Source organism: Clupea harengus, chromosome 10, assembly GCF_900700415.2.
Source record: "Clupea harengus chromosome 10, Ch_v2.0.2, whole genome shotgun sequence".
Taxonomy (NCBI): domain Eukaryota; kingdom Metazoa; phylum Chordata; class Actinopteri; order Clupeiformes; family Clupeidae; genus Clupea; species Clupea harengus.
Window position 1 is genome coordinate 6863328 of NC_045161.1, and position 19521 is coordinate 6882848.

At 44.5% G+C, this 19521-nt stretch overlaps 1 protein-coding gene across 1 annotated transcript in view; it reads left to right on the forward strand.

Moving 5' to 3' along the window:
* LOC105900938 (unconventional myosin-IXb) overlaps positions 1–19521 on the forward strand; it is a 48747-nt gene that overhangs the window by 4710 nt on the left and 24516 nt on the right. The window contains exons 2-9 of the mRNA XM_042708965.1: positions 5691–6587; positions 15817–15911; positions 17388–17450; positions 17774–17873; positions 18107–18207; positions 18638–18767; positions 19048–19137; positions 19293–19409. Of these exons, the coding sequence (XP_042564899.1) occupies positions 5751–6587; positions 15817–15911; positions 17388–17450; positions 17774–17873; positions 18107–18207; positions 18638–18767; positions 19048–19137; positions 19293–19409 (1533 nt within the window). The 5' untranslated portion in view covers positions 5691–5750. The remainder of the gene's footprint in view (positions 1–5690; positions 6588–15816; positions 15912–17387; positions 17451–17773; positions 17874–18106; positions 18208–18637; positions 18768–19047; positions 19138–19292; positions 19410–19521) is intronic.

Below are 19521 nucleotides of genomic sequence, written 5' to 3' on the forward strand. Positions count from 1 at the left end.
GCCATGTTTTCAAGCTTTAGCCTATATAAACTGCATGTAGTGAATAGTGAAATAGGCAAGAGGATACACCATTATTTACTTCTGTTTCTAGTTATGTTAGCTGTCACAGCATAGTGAGCTGCAGTGGTGCCACTGGTAAGTAGCTGGCATATGGGATCAACAGTAAGACTCGCTCGGGCAGGGCGTCTCGCTAACGAGCTATTCCTGATGAATACGTTGGCTGGTGAAACCACAGTGAGTCAGAGGGCAGGACCATGCTCACTGTCCGTTTCTGTGGCACAGTAAATGTTGCCATAACAGTGTCGCCAAGTGACCAAATGAAGGGAGAAAAAAAAAAAAAAAAAGAGCTGACCACCCATGATATCAATTTTTTTTATAAACCTCCCGAAACATCGGACTGATGAATGCCAAATTGTGATGTGATTTTAAGCTGCGATGATGAATGGTTAAGGCCACGTTTTTTTTTCTTCTTTCTTTTACTCAATCCTTTCATTTATATTTTGATGTGTGGTTGACACAGTTTGAAAAATCAAACAAATTCTCAATCCAAAACCACAGTCAGAAAATCTGTGATTTGAAAGGCTGTGTTAAGAACCCTAATGTGCTTATGCACACATCTTAGTACATCAATCCGGCAGGCACCCAAACACTACCCAGAGATACTGCATGGTGAGTAGCCATGGCAAAGCCTAACAGGATGAGAGGATTTCAACAAAGGATCAGATAAGCCTCTTATCATGGCTTGCTTGTCTCTTGTTTCTCTGTCAAGAAATGCCAGGTAAACACATGGCAGCAATAATGGCTGATAAATGGTGGCCAACTTTTTATACCTGATCTTATAATTCCTCTTGTGAGAGAAGTGTTATTGTTTATGAAAAAGGAAGTAGGAAAGGGGAGCGCTTGATTTCAGCATGGAAGTGTTTTATGGCAGCTGCTCTGCTGCCAGAATGTCCTTGTGTGTTTGGGAAGTGTTTTCAAAAAGAGACCCACATCAGCGCCCATTCACAATATTCCTCCTGTCCTGCCTGCTTCCCTTCAACCTCTTCCTGAGTTTTGCATACAGCTGCAACGTCTAGAAGGGTCCTCCATGTTTATTTTTTTTTTCATTTTCTCTGTTTGTTTCTGTGGCAGCATCTGCTCAACTCACATGTGGAACAGGTCTGTGCTGATCATCTTATGCTGACGTAAGATGAGGGCTCTCTCAATCTTTTGGTTTATGGTCGTAGCCACAAAGTAGAGGATGCTGGTTGGCATCTCTCAGAAGCCTCTCTGGTAGTTTTCTACGAATGCGCTCAGTTTGGAGTTTCAGGTTTCAGCCCATCAGGCTTATGAAGACCATATTTTGTTTTCCCTCCTCAACGACGGCAGGGCCTTCTGAGGGTATATTGTATTGACCATGCCTGTCTCTAGCAAAGAGGTATTTGCATGAGATTAGCATGGAAACCACATGTTGGGAGTTGTGTTTTCATGAAATCCATTTAAAGTGGTTGGGGCCTTAATAAGAACCAGTTGAAGGAAAACGAAAAAAGAAAAGATGCCCGTCTCCAAACAGCCACCTCTTACTCCATGCCTGGAAAGATCCATGGGACTCACCATGATTTGATTGTTTACAGCCGAGTATGCTAGTAGTGATTTTGAGGGCGTCCATTAGTGATAAACCCTGATAGTCAGCCCCTACGTGTAATGGCCAGGCGTACTTGTACGACAGACACCCTGAGAAGGGTGGGGTGGGTTGGGGGGGGGGGGGGTTGGCATCTGGAGAGCATTACTGGAGTGGGGCCACATGTATGTCTGCGGGGGGCTGGCTTTGGGTTTGCAGCCAGCTCTGTTGGATTACTGACCTGCTGTGTAAATTACACAAAGAATGTTTTATTGAGCTGTGCTAAAATTGGTGCTGAACTCTGACTAGAGCAGAAATGACAGTGTTTGACGATCACATGTTCTGTGGCAGGTCGTGTTAAGCTCTGTTTATGTTCCTTTTTGTCAATTAGCACAACCATCTAACCCTTAGATGCAGTATGAACCCTTTTTCCAACAACAGATGGACAGTATATGGCCTGGAATACATCATTCTAGTCTCCTTTTCATGTGATTTCTATTCTCCTATTTTTTTATGTTGATCTTTTGTTTTAAGTAAGCTCTAATTCACTTATGCAGTGTGTGTGTGTGTGTGTGTGTGTGTGTGTGTGTGTGTGTGTGTGTGTGTGTGTGTGTGTGTGTGTGTGTGTGTGTGTGTGTGTGTGTGTGGTCTAAACCTCTGTGAAAGCAATTTATCATAAGTTACAAACCTGACTGATATGACTCATGCTTTTAGGCAGATCATAGGTTTATAGTATGAGTAGTTTCTAAACTTTTGTATCTATCATTGCTGACGTGTGCGAGGGCTCAGTATAACACTGGAAGTTCCCCAATTCTCTTGCCATTTTTGCAAAGAAAAAGGAAAGGAGCAGATGCTCCTTTCATAAGTTTCTGGCCACGGCATCTGCAGAAAACATTAAAGTCCTAAATTTAGGTGTTTCCTCAACAAAAGATATATTTCTGTTTCACTCATTCATGTGAGTATGGCCCCCTCATTCAGAGCCAGGCCCCTGTTGCATGTGCACTCCATAAAGGACCCCAGGCTGATTTAGCACTCTGGGGAGCGCCTTTTGTTCCTGGGAGAGAATGAGCTGGGATTGGGTCCAGGCAGCACCACTCTTCTCTCTCTCTCCCAGTCATGCAGTGAACGACACCTCAATGGGCTCCGCTTCCTCTGTTTGCAAGGAGAGAGAAACCCGTACCTGCTCTGGTCTAATATAGTCTGAGGGGTCTGAGGAGCTGAGCTACCTGTAATGTAGCATATCAGTGGTTGTCAAGGCAAATCAGGGGCATTTGAAATGTCTCTCGTGTGCCCTTGAACCATCTGATGACTGCTTTGTGGGTTCCTCTGAGTCGCTGTCTACAGTGGCCTGTGTGAATGCCTTTCATTAGTTCTTGTTTTTTTGGGGGTAATGGCTCATTCACTTCCTGTCCATTCCTGTGTCATCCAGAGGTGCCTCAGCGTTGAGTCTCCGCTATTTATCCATGGCAGTTGTGCGTACCCAGGTCTGACTAATGCATTATTTAACGTGAAAGCAATTAACTGTACAGGGTGGTCAATAAGGCGACAGGTCTTTAAATAGACCGCATTATTGCTCATTTCCAAATGGACATAGCCCCCTACTCCTTACCACCGTAGTCTTTGTCGGTTTACTTTTGTGAGGTGTGTTTTTTTTAAGTTTTTTTTTTAGGTTTGAGGACCAGAGAAAAATAGGATTGAATTTGTGGCCAGTTTCACAAGGATGAATTTCAAACACGTCTGCATGGCATCTTATCTTTGATGCCTCTTGCTCACTATTGATTAACTAAAGTTGGCATATGGTAGTCTCTGACTAAACTAGCCAAATGCAGCTTTGCAGCCTATTGATAAGGCCTATTCAAATATTTTTACTTTTTCAAGAGCGCTTAGTTTGTATTTGTACTTAGTGAGTCCCCATTAGTCAGTTCCATCAAGGGTTTGTTGTAATTGTTGCAGCCAAAAGTGACTGAATTTGCTGTGGTAATTCTCAAAAAGTGTGAACGATCAAACGTTTAAAAAAAAAAAAAAAACCCTGATGATCCCACCAGGATCTTGCGAGGGGTTGTCCCAAAGTAGTGTCAGGAATTTGCAAGAACTTGTCGGTTGGCCTAAAGCTGTTTTCCTTTCAGTTCCATGGCATAATAGAATGGTTTAGATTCTCTCTGTTTATGTGTAAGTGTGAGAGGGAGACGGGTCTATAACACTTTCCTGTATGCATTCTTCTGCCTGAGGACTGATTTTTTTTTTTTATGGTAGAAATTGGAGGATATCAATTAATGACCGGAGATGAGCAGGAGATCAGGGTAAAGGGTGAAATCGTCACCAATAATTTATTATGTTATGGGTAATATTCCCAACACCTTAATATCCTCCATTTTTACTTGGAGTATGGAGTCACTCATGAAAACCCTTCAGAAGGTTAAAGGAACCAAGTAGGGTTTTAGGGCTTTACTCCTGTCAAACTAGAGATAACGAGGTCAACATGCCTATAGGAAACCAAGATGGCATTCTGATAATGTTAGGGACTCCAAGCTGTTTTGGAATGCTGCTCTTCGCAGTGGGATTGTAAGTCCATTCATTTGGTTTCATACTGAGGTTATTGTAGTGTACGTGTATATTTGTATTTCTGATGTATATCCTCTGTACTTTTTACGCTAATCAAATTTCTTCCAATTGGTTACAAAGCTTTAGCGAGCGTTAGCTGGACTTTCCTCAGGAAATCACTTATATCCTTCAATTTGCAGCCCAAACAACGGCCTTAATGTTTCACGTCATTTGGCCAGCGATATCACAGTGGCATCTATCCGGGATGGAATGTAATAACCCAGAGGTTCTTGGAAGATCTTGGCTTGCTTGGAAGTGCAGCGGTCCTCATAATTGTGTCTCTCTTTCTGCTTTTTCTATTCTTTTTGTTCAGAGAAATGGGAAGGTCACAGTGCAGGGTTCCCCTTTTGCGTCACTCAATCTATCTCAATATAGCCTGCCTTATCAATTATTGAGGATGCGTTCATCCATGTAGCGTTTCCTTCAGAATGATACACTAATCACCGCCTTTCAGTAGGCTAACTCATCAGCAAGGGTCTACCTGTTGGAGAGAATTTGTGTTTGCATGCCAATGATTCAGTCAGCATAGGCGTGGGCCTAGGTATTCTGTCTTTTGTGACCATTTTATGCTCTGCAGATAAGCAGAAGGTATTTATTTGCTTATCACTTGTTGCCATATTATGGCAGTATATCTTTTGTGTTGAGTCTAACAGTGCCTAACAGTAAGGTCTCTGTTTTAAATTTGAAATATTGTGCCTTGTGTTAAAGGTTTAAGATTGTCTATAAAGGCTTAACTTTCTAAACATTATTATCTATGATGCAGATATTAGTGTGTATGGTATAACATGCCGACTTGTGTGTGTGTGTGTGTGTGTGTGTGTGGCACTTTAACCACAGTTTCCTGCGTGGCTCACTCTTGCAATCTCACGATCAGATTGGATGGAAGTGTAAGGTTGCAGTAGAATGTGTCTGCCAAGCTTACGGGACATATTTTGGATGACATTTGGAAATAACCCTAGCAGTCATTCCCTCTGCAGAAAGGACTACAAATTTAAAGGCATGTTTATTTACCGACTTAAGCTTTTCCAGAAATCTCAGAAACCCCAGCAGTAACTGCTAACTGTTAACCTCCAGCTTTGACTTAAAGCCCAGACCACTCATTGCTTTTTTTTTTGCTTTACTGCATATTGCATTTCAGCAGTTTTCCAAAACCAACATCAATCTGAAGTTCATAAATATTCAGGCAAGGTTGCACAAGTGGGTCATCTAAGAATAGATTTCCTTGTGTGTTTTGGGAAGATATTCTTAGGGGGAAAATTGGAATGAATTTCTCAGATTTTATTGATTATAACAGTCTAATTGCATTTAGATAATTTGCTCAGTTTAAGTCTGACATTCTGGCTGACATATGGATCACTATTTCAGCTATTACGCTTAGTATGAAGAAGCTCAACATAAAGTCATTATGAACTGAGCATCTCATAAAAAACAGTAATATTTGAATGGGTGGAAGTGTGTTAATCAGTGTTCCTCTGTTGTGTCCCTGTAGGTGCTAGATGGTGTATGTGAAGGCCATGAGGCATGCTGAGCCTGTCCTCCCAGTGCCAGAATGAGTGTCATGGATGACAATGAGGCAGCTTGCCAAGATGGAAGATCCTACGTTCTCCAGGTCTACCCTCGGATCCCAGAGGAGACGGACTCTTGCTGCACCCTCAAGGTCACCAAGGATGCCACAGCATCCACAGTCATACAGGACGTGTCCGCCAACCTGGGCTTGGACGCGTCGAAGAGCTACGTCTTGGCCGAGGTGAAGGAGTGTGGTGGAGAGGAATGGGTGCTTGAGGCCACCGACCTTCCTGTTCACCGGGTTTTGCTCTGGCCCCGCAAGGCTCAGGATCAGCATCTCCAAAGCGAGGGCTTCTACTTCCTGCTGCAGGAGCGGAACCGCGATGGCACTGTCCGCTATGTGCACCTCCCGGCCCTCTCTAGGGAGCGGGAGGCCCAGCGCCTGGTGGCCCGAGGCTTCCTGCCCCCTCCTCACAAGGACTTTGATGACCTCTGCAACCTTCCTGTCCTGAACGAGGACACCATCTTGGAAAACTTGCGCAACCGTTTCCACAAGAAAAAGATCTACACCTATGCTGGAAGCATCCTCATTGCAATCAACCCCTTTAAGTTCCTGCCCATCTACAACCCCAAGTATGTTAAGATGTATGAGAACCATCAGCTGGGGAAGCTAGAGCCCCACATCTTTGCCATTGCCGACGTGACCTACTATGCCATGTTGCGCAAGCGCATGAACCAATGCATCGTCATCTCTGGAGAGAGTGGTTCTGGGAAAACCCAGAGCACTAATTTCCTCATCCACTGTCTGACGGCGTTGAGTCAAAAAGGCTATGCTAGTGGTGTGGAGAGAACCATCCTTGGGGCAGGACCTGTGCTGGAGGTGAGACACTGATACTAACTCTGCTATGAGCTTTGAGTCATTGTTATGTTACAATATTTTTATGCTGTGTCTGCTTTTGAGGTCTGTGTGATCGTCATCAGTGTGTGGTAGGGTTGAACATGAAAAGTAGGGTTGAACATGAAAAGCTGCATTTGGGCCTTGTGATATGGGGACAGTGGTGGTGATGTTCATATTCTAGAGTTGTATGAAGAAACTAAGAAAATAGAAAGTGTTAAAGTGAAATAAGAAGCAAACTGCTAGCTCTTCCACTATTGACAAATTGCATTGTGATGGGAATTATTTTTATGGTCTCATGTCTCCAAAACATTTAAACAAAGATGACCACAACCACAAAATGACAAATGTTGGGAGATGTGTGCTTTGCAGTTCATGTAGGATAGCACATTTTCCCATTCCATTAGCAATTTTAGCTGAAATTGATGGCCTCCTCCAGCCTTAAAATGTCTTTTATCTAATTAGCAAGACAGCACTCATGGATCCATTGGGGACTTGATTAGATTTCTCCATCGGTGAGCATGTGTGTGGAACAAAGGTCCCTTGGTGTGCTTCCCCCACATACAAACTCATTTTTTTCCATTATTGACAGTTCTGTGACTATTTTGCTAGTCTGGTGTTTGTTTGTGGAAGGCCACGAGGTAGCCCACAAACCTCCCTGCTCTTCCCCTCTACCCACATGGCTAGCCCCAGACTGGTGGGCTTCAAGGGCCCATGCCTTAACCACAGTGTTCTCTTTACTACCCACTGCCCTCAATATGAACAGAGGTGCAGACACACTGGTGTTATTCTCATGTAAATCGTTTAAAAGGGCATTCGGGGTCGCTTCAGATTAGCGTCAGATTGAGGTGTGGTGTAAGGATTTAGCAGCCTCTGCCTGGATGAAAGTGCAAGGATGCTTTAGAGCTGTGTTGTGTTTGTTTATATTTGGGTGTTTGTTTGCACTGTGTAGATCTTCAGAGGACAAATGACGTCTCAGTCTTTCCATGTCTTCCAAACAAATTCACGTCTAACCAGATGTTCTTGCTTCAGATCTGAAATGCAAATGCCAACTAAGAATCAGCATGCCGTCTATCAGCATGACAATGATTTCATTGTCCCACTTATATTCTCTAAAGCACATGAACATCGTTTTTTGTCGTACAATCACATAAGCAGAAATGTATCGTCTCCAAGGATGTGCGTAGGCTGTCTGTCTCATTTCATGATTAGTAAACGGCAGGCAGCACAGTCACCGCCCAGTGCTCTCTGCCCTCTGCTCTCTGCCCAGTGCTCTCTGCTCTCTGCCCAGTGCTCTCTGCTCTCTGCCCAGTGGTCTCTGCCCAGTGGTCTCTGCCCAGTGCTCTCTGCCCTCTGCTCTCTGCCCAGTGCTCTCTGCCCAGTGCTCTAAGGCATTCAATGACCTGAGAACTTTCTTACCCATCAGCTTTATTTGAAGTTTCGTCACGTGGATGTGGTTCAAACCACAGCATCATCGCACACTGCAGGGCTTGCAAAATAAGTCCCTGGTAGAATTGGTCTTTTATTTTAGGCTAGTCCAATTCAAGACACCCACCACCAAAAAACAAAACAAAAAAACAACCAATCACTGTACTTGTACATTATTATATGTATTATAACATTGTTATAATTATAAATTATATTAGGCTGGGCGCTATGAACCAAAAATCCTTTTAGTATTTTTCAGTCTGAATGATGACGTATATCACATGTCTCAAACACTTTTATTAAAACAGACAGTGATCAAAATGAAATACAAAGACCGGGTTTCCTTCCCTTTTTGTACAGCTGAAAAATATCTAAATACAATAAAATTAACTAAGTGATAAAATAAAATAACATTTGCTGGTCAAGATTGTTGCACCAGGTTTGGTGTGTGGTTTAGCCTACTCTATTAAAGTGTATTGTAGTTGTTGTAGTGACTGGTCCACTTCAGGGCTGCCTTTTGCAGTGTCCATGCACAGACAAAGCCATGACCATGCTAGCCTGTAGACCTTAATGTTGTCCTGCAGCAGTCATGGGCTCTTTTGTCTTGGATCCTGTGAGGAATCTGTGATTTAAATCCACCAACTATTTTCTTTTCACGAGGAGCACTTTGTATTAAGGATATAAATAGGTAATAGGCTAAAGCAGTCTTGTGACGCAAGTAATGTGTTGTGAGAAGAAAGTGTGGCAATCATTATTGTTTTCCTTCAGGTCATTTCTCAACGGTGTTTTATTTCATTTGCTCAGAACTACATGTGATAGCCTGTCAGTGGTGAATCTCAAAACTGAAGCACGATGCTGCAGTGGACAGCCCACTGCCTTGTCTTTGTGGGTGGTTTTCTCTCTCTCTCTCTCTCTCTCTCTCTCTCTCTCTCTCTCTCTCCCCCCCCCCCCCCCACATACCCTTGCATGCCCAAGTGAAATCAGATGAAAGGGCCAGAGAGCATCTAGACGCTCTGGGCCTCGCCGTGGTTACGGAGAAACAATTTTCCCCTCCGTCAGCAGAGTCATTGTCCCCTTGGCAGGCTAGTCCACTGGCTCTATTACAGGCCTGCGCCTGCTTCCCCTCGCCTGCGGTCAGAGAAACAGGCTGTGAAACCAGCCCAGAGCAGAGCCGCTTCAGCTTTTCCCAGCGAGCTCAGACGCCAGCGACGCCGATGGCTCCACAGAGTCACTGAGGGAGAGCTCAGGCCCCTCCAACCTTTACGATGGAAAGCCAGTTACAGAATTACAGTGGCACGTGAATCACTGTTGAGATGCTATGCAGACCGCTAGGCTATTACTTTCCGGTAAAGACAACGGTAGAAGCCAAAGAATCTTGTAGACCAACGCGGTAGAGTAAAATCACAAGATTTTACACAAATATGACTGTGCATAGATTTTTTTTATTGTGACATCGGGGATGAATGCTAACATAATCAAAGAATTACAAAAAAAAGAATGACAAATTTTAGTTTTCCCCAAATACTGCTCGCATTTTCAGTCCATATACATTGTTCTCTAAGTGTTTGAATGTGGTGTATGTATAATCGAATCAAATGTTGTTGGTGACCATGAGACAGGGATGACACCAATAAGTTTAGAGCCTACGTTGCATTCTTTCATAAATAACATTGGCAGGGATGTTTATGATGGAAAAACATCAAGCAAGTGCAACACAAGACATAGCAAGACCGCTAATAAGTTATTACTGACTAGTTCAACAGAAATAAGGCCAGCTCGGCATCTGACTCGAATCCTTTTGTAACTTTTAGCTCTCGCCAATGAGTAAAAGCCACTCCGAGACTGACGGTCTCTTGCATGGTTACTCTTTCTTTGTCTTTCTTGCGTCCTCCAACAATGTCCTCCTCGGTTTCTTTGTCGCCTCTGCCACAATGTCCATACAGAGAATACTGCACTAGCATCCTCTCAAACTTAGCAGATGGGTCTAGTGGTTGTTGCGTGAGGTGGTGCCATAAAGCATTACATAGTTCTCGCGAGAGGTGTCCTGCCCTGTACCCCAAAGATACACAGTGCAATACCAGGCACGCCAGGCGCCATTCTCTGTATTACAAGTCAGTGTACCACCAAAATGATTTTGAAGATGTTATTTTAAGTTTAAATTGTTACATAATGTTGCTTTAATGATGACAATAGCAAAGTTGGAGCTGCATAAATATCAATATGCTATTATTAGCCTATATGGGCTACTAATACGATCAACATCACATCCACCAACAAACAAAAAGGTTGTTTCTTAAACAAATAAAGAATATGATGCTACTGTCGATGTACTCAAAATCTGTTCATTAGGAATCGATATTAGATAGCAATATACATCCTGAAATGTCCTCTAGCAGCCTAAGCGAATGTGGCTTTTGTTTGAAAGTCACATCAAATCAAACGGCCCATAAATTAACATTCTTAATGGCGTATAGTGTACGCATGGTGAAAAAGAATGCGCTATTTGCATTCTGCATGTCTTTGTGAGAAGAGAAACCACCCCACTGTTATGATTGTCCACACTGTCTATATGTCTATTTGTAGCATTTATGTAGCATTTATTTCACACAGTCAAAGTAGTCCTAAAAGGTGACATCATCTACATGGGTAAAGAAACACAAGCCTATGAGCCTGTCATCTGTGTGATTGATGTAATATTAAATACATAGGCTACAAGCCTGTCTTCTATGTGATGGATGTAATATTAAATACATAGGCTACAAGCCTGTCATCTATGTGATGGATGTAATATTTGTCTAATTTTAGGAAAAAATTGTTCTAATCTCTCCTTAAACCATCATCGCACCGGGGCAGTTGTGAGATTGCGTAATGGCACAGGAATGGAAATCGACTTAAATCTGAGCTATAGGTTAAAAAACGTGTTTATGTCACACAGCAAGAGGCCCTAAGACACGACTTCTGCAACGTGCAACATACCTTGCAGATGACCAAATGTGTGTCTGTTTTTACTTCAAACCGCCATCAAGCTTTGTTTTTATAAACAGACTGAAGGTAACTTCACACAGGGCCAGCCCTTGCACCACACGAACAGGTTCCTCTGGTTCCACCTCAGATCAACTCCACATGTAAGGTCTTACACTGCTAGTGCCTTCTCTTCTGTCAAGTGCACCAGCGTCCCTTTCTTTTGCTATAGGGGCACTACAGTGTAATGGAACCCTGGAGCAGATCAGTCTGTATGTGGCTGTGAAGATGTGCTTCAATACTTGTGCAAGGCCACTGTTCTTCCTTATTTTTTATGAGTAGATTTGGGGGAGACAAAGAGTTAAATGCAAAAAAAAGGGGTTACTCCCTGCTGCAGAGTAAGAGAGCGAGAGTTATATTTTAAGGTCTTCAAATTGCTCTCTCCTCCGCCATGCTCTGTTTGTGATTGATTCTCTTTTTTTCTTTTGGTGTGTAGCTCCTCCAAAGGCAACTCCCTTAGCCTCCACCGCTGCCTTTTCTCCTCAGCCCACGGGCTGCCCTGCGGGAGCGCCACTCCCTGCCAGCCACCCCGCTGGAGGTGGCACGTGGTGCTTCACTGAGTTTAGCTCACAGACAGGAATTTCCTATCGCTCTGCTCCAGCTGCCAGGAAGTAGGATTTTTTTCTCCCCCCCTCCCTCCTCTGCATTAACAGGAAGTGGTAGCTAGCGGAGGCCGACTTCACTGTGGAGGCTATCTCAATAGGGTGTCGACAAGCTGCATATTGTTTTTAAGGAAGTCTGAAGTAGTAGTCGCTATTTTGTGGCCATTGTTAATGTCCTCCTCAGCTTCCACTATCTCTGGCCCTGGCTATATTTGGTAAAAGTGCCTCTGTTGATGGCACACTCAGCATGTAACAATGAACCCACTCTCTAGACGGTGATGACGCTATGACACAGTCAAGGCAACACAGAGATGACACGGCCAGTGAACACTCTGAGCTGGCAACAACACACCCACTTTATCACACCTGATGATAGTGAGTGGAAAAAATGAGTGAATCATTTTAGATTAGTAGCCTGCTTTAGCTTTGCAGCGGGCGTGACGCTACTACCGGATGCCGACATTGCCTTACTCTACACCGCAAAATGCTTAGCTCCTAATGTGACCACAATCTTTTGTCTACCAGTGGTTAATGCGTTAGGGCTGTATTGGCATCATTGGTTGTACTGTACTTAAACACACTGTATGGTTCTTTTTAAGAGCTTGTCTGTAGAAGTAGTCTTTATTACCTCCCCAAAGTCTATGCAGGGAAATTGCACACTTCTGTGTAGAGGCAGAATGTTCTTTTAATAAGGGCAGGGGGGAATTCATCATTAGTGTCTGAGCTGGCTGGAATGGTTTAGGTGTGCGGTGTGTGTTACTGGGGCTGGTTATGGCCAGATCACATCCTGGATATGATGAGGAAAGCTCATTTTGGTGAATTGGTAAAAGATGATTTTGAACAAAAAGGTCTGGAAGATTGGCTTTATAGAGCCAGATCTCTTAGAGTGGGCCTTTCCTGTAGAAGAGTGGCATGAGGAATTAATTTGTGCGGTGCCAAACACGGTCATGTGGACACACTTTTTTTTCCCTCTTTAAAAAAATGTACTTTCAATCACTTAAACATGTATCTAAAGATTGTTTTAATCTCCATGCCCCCCCCCCTTTTGTCTTCTCTGCAGGTTTTTACTGCATTTCTCTCTCATTCTTTGTGTCTTTATCTTCTCGTCACAAATGATTTTCAATTGAATCATTACATTAACAGCTTATCAATGTTGCAATCATGTTTTGTAGTCAAACCAAGCAGGCTCGTATGTGTGTGTATGAGCTTGTGTTTGTGTGTGTGAGTTTGTTTGTGTATGTATGTGTGTGTGAGTTTGTGTGTGTGAGTTTGTGTGTGTGTATGAGTTTGTCTCCTGTCTGTGTGGTGTGTGTGTGTGTGTGTGTGTGTGTGTGTGTGTGTGTGTTTGTGTATGAGTTTGTCTCCTGTGTGTGTGTGTATGAGTTTGTCTCCTTTGTGTGTGTGTGTGTGTGTGTGTGAGTTTGTGTTTGTGTATGAGTTTGTCTCCTGTGTGTGTGTGTGTGTGTGTGTGTGTATGAGTTTGTCTCCTTTGAGTGTGTGTGAGTTTGTCTCCTGTGTATGAGTTTGTGTGTGTGTATGAGTTTGTCTCCTGTGTGTGTGTATGAGTGTTTGTGTGTGTGCATCTTTGATGGAGACTCCGAGCCTGGAGCTGAAAATGTCGTCACCTGACACAGCCTGACCTCCATGAGTGTCACCCCCGGGTTCTGGGTGAAGTTATTTGCTGGAGCTTACAGTACCGCCGCTGGCATTATCTCCCCAAAAGAATGAGCTCATTATGAAATAATGTCGTTCCAGTGGAGATGTCTGGCTGGTCCGCCCTACTGGAGGACCAACTGCAGGCCACTCATAAAGGAGGAGCTGTGCACAAGAACGGTTATATTTACCAGTCATATGAATAGCCCACAGGCTTATTTTGTCCAGAGGAACAGTGCACAGCCATTGTCAGCCCTCATATTGATAATGTTGGCATTGTAGACACTAGGCTGTTTATGACTTGCTAACTAACATGGTGCGCAGACTTAAGTGTTGAAATTGTCGGCCAACTCTTGTTTTAAAACAGAAGTAGCACAAAGGGCTTAAGCTGCTCTGGAATTTTAAGTAGTTTAAAGGTGTTAAAGCTAAGGATTACACTGATATGAACGTGATGTTGACCAGACACACTTTCTGGTCTCTGTGTTCTACATGGAATGGCATCAGGCTGTTGGGCTACATCACAAAATATTTAGCTTTCTATTTTGTGCTGTCCTTAAAAATGAGGAACCGTCTGTTGAGGTTTCATTGTGGAAACCTACAGGCAGTCGCCTGCAAGGGAACACCACAGAAAACAGACCAGTCAAGACAAGCAGGATGAGCATGCAGTGGCCTTACAACTGGATCCCATAGTACCAACATTCTTTCTACCTCCACACATTTCTCTCTAGTTCTTTTTTTTTTTTTTGTGTGTATTTTCTTTTCCGTGCTTCCTTGTTTCTTCGTTTCTGTCGTCTGTCTATTTACTTAGTCTTTCTCCCTGTCTTTTTTTTTTTTTTCCCCCCTTTCGTTTTTGCCTTCTCAGGCACTATAATGACAAAAACCTACTGCAGCTTTCTCTCCCCACCCCCACCCCCTTCTCTACCCTTCTTTGCTGTTTCCCCTTCTCACTCTGTTCTCACCAACAGTTTGCTTTTCTTGCGAAACTCCGATGGAGTGATAGCGTGTCTGTTTGGGCAGAAGTTCAGCCTTTTTTCCCCCCCCCCATACTCGCTGAGCCTCCCAACCAATCGTGGAGCTGAAACGGCGGCATGTTTCGAAGCTGAATGCACTTGCGCGTTCGTTAGGAATTCCAACTGTGATGCTGTAAGTTAAGGAAGGGAAAGCTGTTCCCAGGAGTCTCAGTTCTGAGTTTGGCCTCACCGTGGTGTGCAGGCCACACTGAGACCTCTTTTTACAGTGCTGTGTATTCTGTGTCGGCTTAAAGTGACGGGGCCAGTGGCAATGTGTCAGAGACCTCCCAGTCACATAGCCTCAGCACCATGGTCCCCCTGAAACGGAGCCACTTCCTTGGGGGCACCGGGTGCTTTGAGCGCACAATGCCCTCTCCCAAACAGCGTTCACCAAGGGCCAAGAGGCTTTAGCAGAATTAAATTCAAGTCTGCCAGCTCCTGTGTCAGGTCCCCCCCCTCGGATGTGCCGCTCACATGGCCTGCCCTCCCCTCTGGAATTAGACTTTGGTATTTGGAATCTTTTTTTTTCTGTCACAGGTGTGCTACGAAAGCAAGGTGGAATGGTTGCTCACATGAATTGTAATGTCCCTCTTCAGTGGTAAGGTTGGTATAAAAAGCAAAATAGGTCAGGGGTTCAGTGCCGGTAATCATAATAAAAAAAAGCCCCTCCTCTCTTTGTCTCTCACTCCTCCTCTTTCTCTCACTCTCCGCCCCAAACACAGCCCTCGGGCCCTTGCCCTCCCTGCTGCTCTGCTGTGTGTGTGTGTGTGTGTGTGTGTGTGTGTGTGTGTGTGTGTGTGTGTGTGTGTGTGTGTGTGTGTGTGTGTGTGTGTGTGTGTGTGTGTGTGTGTGTGTGGGGGCACAATGCAGGGCCCTATTTGAGATGCACCGGGTGGACTTCCCCTCGCGCAGGGCCTTTTGTTGGGCCTGTGTGCGAGTGAAACACTGATCTCCATTCAGACCTGCAGGCAGAGCCGGTGCCCTCCTGGCAGAGAGGGGGGTGGCATTCGCCCCGCAGCAGGGAGTAAGATGGGGGGGCACTGCCACCCCTGATGCCCATTTATCACACAGGGGACCAGTGTGACTGTCAGCTGAAAAACAACCCAGCTCCTCCCTCCTCAGCTGTGCACCCATAATGCCGTACCTCTCACCCCCACCCCCTCATGGCTCCCTCAGTGTGTATCTGTGTGCTGTGTGTGACGTACGCCTGTATAATGTGTGGATGGGTACACGGGCAAAACATGTTACGTCAATAAGCATACTGTCATTGAGAATGGACAGTATTCGTTTGTTTTCCGAAAGGCCATTGACTGAGAATGAACATGGCACAAAGCTATGTTTTTTTATTTTTTTTGTGAAAGTGCTTGATTAATCAGTCCGCATGAGGTTTCCCCTTCATTTTTTTGTTATTGTAATGTTTTTTCTTTTGGATAAGCATACTATCTAAAACGGCAGTCTTGTCAAAGTTGCTGATGTCATTCTCCCTGCTTCCCCCAACAGGCCTTTGGCAATGCAAAGACGGCCCACAACAACAACTCCAGTCGCTTTGGGAAGTTCATCCAAGTCAACTATCTGGAGAATGGCGTGGTCCGTGGGTAAGTGTCAACTGTAATAGTTTTTGTACTGTACATGTGGATGCTGCCAGTTAACGGAGAGGCAGCCAAGGCAAACCCTGTTGACCTGGCATGGCATGGCAGATCGCCTTCATAAGATGCGGAGACATCAGGTTTTAATTCCTTTTTTAGGCTTCTGCAAAGCACGCACACTCCCCCCTCCCCCCTGCACTCTCTGGTTATGACCCAAATGAGAGTTTGGTTAAGCTCGTCATTTCCCCTTTACTGCAGAGGAGTTTTTTTCTTTTTTTGTTGCAGTAAACAGAGAAGATGTCTCTACAAACAAGCCGCTCGCATGATAACTAGCTACCTCACTGGGCACTATTCAGACCACCGGCAGTGTTTTAATGGAAATAATACTTCTCTTCTATTCAATGGGGATTTTGCGTGTGGACTATAAAACAATTATATGACTTATGATCTGGCTAACCAACAAGTCAGGACATTTTACTTCTTTTAAACTTCTTTTTTTTTTTTTTTACTTCTTTTAAACTTCACCATGTTTTACGCAAGTATGCTCTGCTGAGAAAGGGCTAGTTTACAGAGTAATCGAACCTTTTGTGAGACTGAGACTTGTACGGCGTGACTTGATTGTTTTCTAGTGTTGTGGCTCCTCAGGAGTGGCGCTCACTCAGCGTGACTCAGGCTGACACTGTGCCCATTGTGGCCGTCTAGAGCTCATCAGAATGGACCCTTTGCTGTGCAAGAGCGGGCCAGTGCAGGCCAGAGTCTATAGAGCCCATCACAATAGGGAACCCTGGCACTTCGGGCCGGTCAGAGGATGTTTTCATTCAGTGTGTTGTCTTTGCCTGATTTTTTTTTCTTTTTTTTACGGCCCCATTGTAGCTCACACCACTTCACAGGAGCAGGCAGTAAGTGGCCAATAAGAGTCGTTGGAGATAAATAAGACCAGAACATTCTTTCCTGTGGAGTTCATTAGCAAGGGCTTTATTAAATCAGTCCCAGAAAAGGGGATTCTGAAAAACAGCTTTTATCTCTTTCTCCGGCTCTGTGGGTGTACGTGTTTGTGTGTGCCTGCGTGTTTACCTGAACACGGTGGGGAAATAAAAGCCAGCATACCAGCAGGGTATTTTTATGAGGGCATTAAAGAGTGGCTGGCATGTTTTTGTTTTTGTCCTGTCCCACCTTTTTAGTAAATTGAGTTAGGTCTTTTTTAGCCTAGCTTGCAGACACACTGGCTGGAGTTACACGGCTGGTCTCTGTCCAGCATCACTGCACCCCTTCTGACAACTTTGTCTCTATTCAACGGGTTGAGAAGGCCATCTGCTCCAGCAGTCTGACTCTCTCAAAGCCTGTTACGAGCCCATTTAAAACGCGTCCATGGAGAGAGAGAGCGAGAGAGAGAGTGAGAGACCAGACTGGCCTTGGTGTCACTTTATTGATTTTTTTTTTTCACTCATGTGTTTTCTTTTGCTCCCCCCCTCTCCTCATTTGCAGGGCTGTGGTGGAGAAGTATCTGCTGGAGAAGTCCCGCTTGGTCTCCAGAGAGAAAAATGAGAGGTAAAGCGACCCGGAAAGGTCATGACCTTTGCTTCTCCTTGACCTCCAGAAGCTCTTTGTCGAAATATCAGGGCCATTCATCACATTCAATATTCTGTCTATTTCAGCCCCCTGTCTGAAACACTTATAGTTGTTTACACACAATTTCACATTTTCATTAGCAGAAATATCAATCCTGTGTTCTCCTACCCAATCACATTATTTTGATGGCCTGCCTGTATGGTTAACTAAAGTTGACATAGTCATGGCTGGCGTGTGTTAGTGTTAGGTGGGGCTGTTACCGTTCTTTAGCAGTGGTCAGTAAAAGCTCTAACCCTGGACAGGAACTACCACGTATTTTACTACCTGCTGGTGGGAGCCTCCGAAGAGGAACGCAAGGAGTTCAAGCTGCTACGGCCTGAAGACTACCTCTACCTCAAGCAGGCAAGTTACTTACTTACACTACTCCCTTCTCAACATCCCACTACCCATAAACCTGTTAATCACCAGACTTGGCACCAGGCCCTTGGAGAAACCGCTGTATATGAGCGCTACTCTGTCTCCCATTCATACGCAATGAGTTCACTTCCTCTTTTGAAAAGCTAATGGCAGCATTGTTGAAGAGGGGCTTAACTGCTCTTTCTTTCTGTCTTTCTCTTTAACTCTCGTCTCTGCAGCAAAACTCTATGATCGAAGATGAAGAAGACCTTCGGCATGACTTTGAGCGGTTGCAACAGGCTATGGAGATGGTGGGCTTCCTGCCCGCCACCAAAAAACAGTGAGTAGACGGGTCACGTACTCATCACACAGCCTCCCAGATCACCTGTCCTGTTGGCCCATTTGAGACTGAGGAACCTAACATGGTTATATCTGGTGGATAAAATAGGACCCACTTTGTGTAGAATAGTGTCCTGATGATGCACCTCAGAAAGTAGTGATCGTTTAGAGTATTATGCCAACTTGAGAGACTACGACACTTCCTGTTGATGTAATCGTGTATTGCTCCTCCTGAAGCGCATAGCAATACATCCAAGACTGTCTTGCTGCAACTCTCTGCTTGCAAGATGGTTCATTTTCAGTAAAATGATGGATATGAATGTTTGCTGATGATGAATTACTCCTTGGCCGTAAAATAGCCAGAATGTGAGCACTCAGGACACCATTGTATGCCTAACTAAGTTCTTTTTCTCTTTTGTTGATCATTGTAGAATATTCACAGTACTGTCGGCCATTTTGTATCTGGGCAATGTGACGTACCGGCGCAAGTCAACCGGCCGAGATGAGGGGCTGGACGTGGGTCCTCCTGAGGTCCTCAGCACCCTGTCCGACCTGCTGAAGGTGGAGTGCTGCCTTTACGTCCCGTTATGAGAGACAAAGAGTGTCGTCTCTGTTGTGTTCTTAGTTTTTGCATAACAGTGTGCATGTATCAACTAAAATACTCATTCTCTGAAGCCTTTTATGTTCTCTGCTGTTTGACCCTAAGCCTGACAAAATCCCTTGCTATTAAAGTTGACATTTTCGTGCCATATAGTATCCCTGAGACCCTAAAAAGCCGAAATATGGTCTGCAGAAGCTTGCAGGCGCCTGTGAAGTCATCTGTGTGTGTGTCTCCTTGCAGGTTAAAGAAGAGCTGCTCGTAGAGGCGCTCACGAAAAGGAAAACCGTGACAGTCAATGACAAGCTAATCCTACCTTACAGCCAAAGCGAGGTGAGCACCCGTGCTTGAAAGCCTGCCATTATCATGCATTATTTACCCTTAAAGGTAATTGCCTGTCAAGAAAGGTAGCTTCTTTTTCCTCTCCCTCTGCTCGGCACTGTCAGAAGTGTTTCAAAGTGTCGCCTTTTCACCCATGTCTCCCCCAGGCCATCACAGCACGGGACTCCATGGCCAAATCTCTGTACAGTGCCTTGTTCGACTGGATCGTTCTGCGCATTAATCATGCGCTGCTTAACAAGAAAGACATGGAGGAATCTGTGCCGGTGAGTGTCTGTCAAAAGAGGACAGCTCAGATATGTGCTGCAGCTGCAACTGTCACTGAAAGCCAGCAGTGGTTAATCTTCATTCATCACAACGTCATTAGTGTTCAGTAAC